Raw genomic sequence first — 5451 nt, forward strand, 5'->3', positions numbered from 1 at the left:
TACGCAAAATTTTGACAGCTTGTAAATATGTATACACATAAAGTTTTTGGCGGTAATCAAGAGTCAAAATCAAAATGGAGAAAAGAACAAAAAGCTTACGTTAGTTGTCAGTCATAAAATAAATCAAATTTATCTGCGAATATTTGTTTATTCTATTTATTGAAAGGCAACCACGCGGAAAAGCTTGTATTGATTATATTGATAACAGAACCTGGCAACTCGCACGTTGTCTAAATTCTCAAGTAACATCAAATCTACAAAAGAATACATTGCTTGTATCAATACGCCATGTATAAATTTTAGCAACACACCAAAATAGAGCTTTCGTAAGAGCGTTTGTTTGGTTTTTAAACACCATTTATAATTTTCTTTTAATAAAATCACGATTTGTCAAATGCTTAAATTTATTTTTCTAATAATAATGCAGCACACAACCCTGAAATCTATGAAAAAATCTGAGGAAGGCCATTAAATAGCAGCACAGATCCCAGTGCCTTCCTCAAGGGTGAATATAGCTACAACAACACCGATTACTACAACAAGAACCCAAAAAGGTCTATACTGTGCATTTTTAGTTTGTTCCAGTACACTAGGACATAGTAAGAAACAGTATGAAATTACAGGAAGTCGTTCCCGTACGCAAGAATTTCTCTTACTGGGAACACTTGAGCGAGTAAGAGAGCAACTCTTCCCAGTCAGAAGTGACAGGATTTTGTCCGAAGTTTTTCTTCCTGCAAGTTCATGAAAAGTGTCAAACGATAGGCAGGGTTGCATTAGTAAACAAACACAGAACGCGGTGCGATCAAAGATGGAGGTAAACAACGAAATATTTGAATATGTATGCAATTATTCTTAATTGTATAATTTTTAATAATTATTTAATGATTTTCAGCCAAATCAGTGTTCTACCAATGACATGTAAACAAACCTACTGACGTTTGTGCAGGAAATAGTGCTTTTTGCGTTCCCGTTCACTTCTGTAACAGTTCCCCTTATACTCTCACTTGAGAGAGTAAGAATGTAGTTTGACAGTTCCACATGTCTTTGCACGAAGAATACTGGAACAAACTATTTACTTAACGAAGTGTCCGAAAGAAATTTTATTATAAGAAGAGAACAAGAGAGAAGGTAACGAAAATTCAAAAGAAAGGGAATGCATGATAATTAACATGTCAAACAACTTAAGATAGGGCTGTATTTATTTCATTTAATTCAGCATATATATTGGCGTTATTTCACCTTTGATAATTTTTTGTGAAATGTTTACCTATTGTACAGCTGGTGTGCATATAAAGAGTAACTCGGTAATTCTCTAGTTTCAGGTACAACTTGCAAGAAAAAAACGCCCAAAAAAGTCAGGAGGGTGCGTTTTTATCCCTGTATTAACAATTTGGATGTTAATATTGTTAACCATGCAAAAGTTATTAACAAAACACTTTTTTGCAATATTGCCCTTTTTATGAGCAATTTCACGCTCAAAAATGCACTAAATCACCAATATTCTCTTTTGAAAAACTAGTCAAATATATTATTTAAAAAACTTTTTCAAAAAGCGATGTTCCCGATCTGAAATGAGAAAATTCAAAACGGCGTAAAGTGCTCCCACTTTATTTGTATTTCGTAAAAATTCAGTTTTCCTTAGTACTCAACATTGCAGATGCCATATAAGGAAAACTGAATTTTTACGAAATACGAATAAAGTGGGAGCACTATACGCCGTATTGAATTTTCTCGTTTCAGATCGGCCATAATAGTCTTATTTCTCAATGTGAATGGCTTTATTGCACGGCGCCTTTTTTTCTATCATCTATTCTTCAAAATGTAATAGATCCCCACGACGCTCGGGTAAATCCCGATTTAACATCGTGGGCTCCTCTACGAAATATAATATTTACTCGACTAAAATATAGACGCATAATTATGTATTTACAAATGTATGTTTTAATGTATGCTTTCCAATATTTTTCAGATATATTAAGCATTATAAAAAATGGCTGACTAGTAGACACTATTACATTTGTCAAGCCAAAATACAGTTGGTGCAACTAATTGGTACTGATCCCAAGGAGCTTATGGTAGTACCTGAGGATAAACTCAATCTCAAATTGGAATATGTTAAAGAGTTGATCGATTTATATGAGAAATTAGCACCGTGTATGTATTATATAAACATATTCACAAATACATGTGCAAAAAGCAAATAGAGTTGTAAAACATTCGAAACTGTCAAATATGTATTTCAGGTGAAGTCCGCATGTTGGGTACATTTTGTTTTGAGTTGCACTCAGCCATAGCAGAGCATACACGTCGAGTGGCATTGCAGACCACATTATCTCCGAAAAACATGTTGGAGGAATCCTTACTCTATGTTGAAAAATGTATAAATTATTTGCAGCATGAATGCGACCTGTTTGTAGAGGGTCACATCCTTATACAGGCGAGAATCAACAGAGACGCTCTAAGAATGGTGCTAGTAATGTAAAAAAAGAACGCTCAATTATCTTTGTATTTTTAATTTATTATTTCATCCTATTAAAGAAATTTAAAACTTATTTTATTTTCTGGTAAATAGATTAAAGGAAGAAATTGGTAGCTTAGAGTGAAAAGTAGCTAAGTCCACTTTTTTTGAAAACTCATATTTTGATAAAGGAAGCAAGAGAATTCAAAAATGCATATTTTCGAAAAGGATTAAGGTACTTCAACGAAAGGCAAATTTGCTAAGTCCAAAAGAGGCGCCGAAAATCCGATAAAGCAAAAATAGTAGTACGAAATCCTTTAACAATGATCGAATCCTCCGGATTGTAAAGGAGTTTTGCTTTGCTTTAAACATGCAAAATGTTGTGTTCTAAGTTTAGCGATAAAAAGAAAGAAAATGGCTCCAAGAAGTTTTTTCGTCTCCTGTAAAATTTTTAAAAGAGAACTTAGCAACTTTTCTCTCTAAGCTAGCGATATGTTTATACATGTTATAAAATTAATATAAATATTATATAAATATTAAATATTAATATTAATAAATAAATAATAATAAATATTAATATAATTCATTCTCATCAAGTGCTTCAAAAGTGTTTAGGCGCGTCTGCTAACACCAGGCGCCTAAATACATGCTATNGAAGTTTTTTCGTCTCCTGTAAAATTTTTAAAAGAGAACTTAGCAACTTTTCACTCTAAGCTAGCGATATGTTTATACATGTTATAAAGTTAATATAAATATTATATAAATATTAAATATTAATATTAATAAATAAATAATAATAAATATTAATATTAATAAATAAATAATAATAAATATTAATATAATTCATTCTCATCAAGTGCTTCAAAAGTGTTTAGGCGCGTCTGCTAACACCAGGCGCCTAAATACATGCTATGTACTGCTGCATGTGCAAAAATTTCCTTTATACAATTTATGAAATTTTTGCACATGCACTTCTCAACTGCCATGTAATTGAACTTTCTTAAGTTTTGATTAGATGGCACTTCAAAGCATGCCCGGCCTAGTCTGATGCATCCTCCGGACACTGCTTCCGGAGCATTTTGCGGACTCTGCATGACTTACAACCATGCAGAGGTGGCAAACGAACTTTGCCATTGGCCACAATGCCTACCCACCATTTTTGAACCAATAAATATTTTTTTATATAAATACATACATGTAAACATACTGGCCTCTCCTCTCTCTGAGTTATTCAAAAAGTTTAAATAAATATTAATATAAATATTAATAAATTAATAAATATATAATAATAAATAAATATTAATATAATTCATTTTCATCAAGTGCTTCAAAAGTTAGACGAGGAATATTNATGCCTATCCACCATTTTTGAACCAATAAATATTTTTTTATATAAATACATACATGTAAACATACTGGCCTCTCCTCTCTTTGAGTTATTCAAAAAGTTTAAATAAATATTAATATAAATATTAATAAATATATAATAATAAATAAATATTAATATAATTCATTTTCATCAAGTGCTTCAAAAGTTAGACGAGGAATATTTAGATCGCTTAAATAGAATAAGTTGAATTCAAATTACGCTGTGCAAGCTGCAAGTTTGAGCAAAAGTTTTAATAGTTGAACTCACCGCGTGATTTCGACGACTTAGGGGAAGGAAAATCATAGCACCCACAATTTTTACTCTAGAAATTTTTTTAGTTATGTACTTCTACTAGACTATATAAATACGGTTTCAAAGGATGTACGTGATTCCATAAGTACAATATTTTAGATGGGCATTTCCAGGGGATGGTCTTTACAGTCAAAAATTAAAAGTGATACATACATACATACATATTCACCCCTATGCTGCAATCCGTTATAGATTCGATTTTGCTACGAATCGTAATTGGTATGCTGAAATCCGCGTAAAATAAAGTGTGTAAAGGAGAAAATATGTAAGTTAAAGTGTGAATAGAAAAAAATGGATTANCTAAAAGTGATACATACATACATACATATTCACCCCTATGCTGTAATCCGTTATAGATTCGATTTTGCTACGAATCGTAAAATTGGTATGCTGAAATCCGCGTAAAATAAAGTGTGTAAAGGAGAAAATATGTAAGTTAAAGTGTGAATAGAAAAAAATGGATTATTGTTAAATATTTACAAAATTATCAGGTCGAAGATCACAACAAATCGGTCGCAATACGAAAAAATGGTAGAATGCAAGACCGAAAGGCCGGACATTGCCCGCGGCTTTGCAAAAGGAGCTAAAGAGGATGTAGTGGAGTTTTGGGAAAGCGTCGCTCAGCAGCTAAACAGCTTAGGCCCACCGACAAAAGATGTATCCAGCTGGAAAAAGGTGCGGATTAAATTTTAAGAGCACAAAATTTATTTATCATTTCCTTATATCAATACTATTTCTAGGTATGGCTACAGTGACCATCCGTTCTGTTTTTTGCAGGACCGTACTGTTTTTCAAAGGTCGGTCCTGCGTAGTTTTACAAACCTGAAAAGCCTGAAAATGTACTGATTTTTTCCAAGTGTCCTGCATTTGTCCCGCATTTTATTCGTTATTTTAAAATTATCGGACAATGGATGGATTTTTTCAAAAAAGTGTTTTTTGGTATTTTCGTAGCTTTTCTTCAATATCTCATGAAAAAATCTCCAAATTAACGTAAGCGACTTACAGCTCGAAGGGTATTGATGTGCCTCTTACCAAAATATATAACTTGTGGCGACTTCAATGAAAATGTTTAGTGCTACAGGCGAAAAAAGTGAGATTTTCAATCAAATACGCAGTTTCATTTGATTACTTTTTTTTCATTATTTAAAAAATTCGATAAAGAAGATATATCATTACAGTGATCTTTGAGCCAAAGGTAATGAAAATCAGATTAGAAATGTAGATGCTATGGAGCGCAATATGCACAAATTATATATCTTTGTTAAGGGCACTTTGTAACTCGTCGTTAACGTCGATTCATGACGTCGATTTT

General features: G+C 32.3%; 1 protein-coding gene across 1 annotated transcript in view; it reads left to right on the top strand.

Moving 5' to 3' along the window:
* SmydA-1 (SET and MYND domain containing, arthropod-specific, member 1) overlaps positions 1 to 2653 on the top strand; it is an 88890-nt gene extending 86237 nt beyond the window's left edge. Inside the window, exons 6-7 of the mRNA XM_017617541.1 lie at positions 1970 to 2154; positions 2244 to 2653. Coding sequence (XP_017473030.1) covers positions 1970 to 2154; positions 2244 to 2482 — 424 coding nt within the window. The 3' untranslated portion in view covers positions 2483 to 2653. The remainder of the gene's footprint in view (positions 1 to 1969; positions 2155 to 2243) is intronic.
* The last annotated feature ends 2798 nt before the right edge of the window (positions 2654 to 5451 follow it).

The sequence above is a fragment of the Rhagoletis zephyria genome, unplaced genomic scaffold (genome assembly GCF_001687245.7).
Source record: "Rhagoletis zephyria isolate East Lansing unplaced genomic scaffold, Rhagoletis_zephyria_1.1 Rzeph_scaffold_01434, whole genome shotgun sequence".
Lineage (NCBI taxonomy): Eukaryota > Metazoa > Arthropoda > Insecta > Diptera > Tephritidae > Rhagoletis > Rhagoletis zephyria.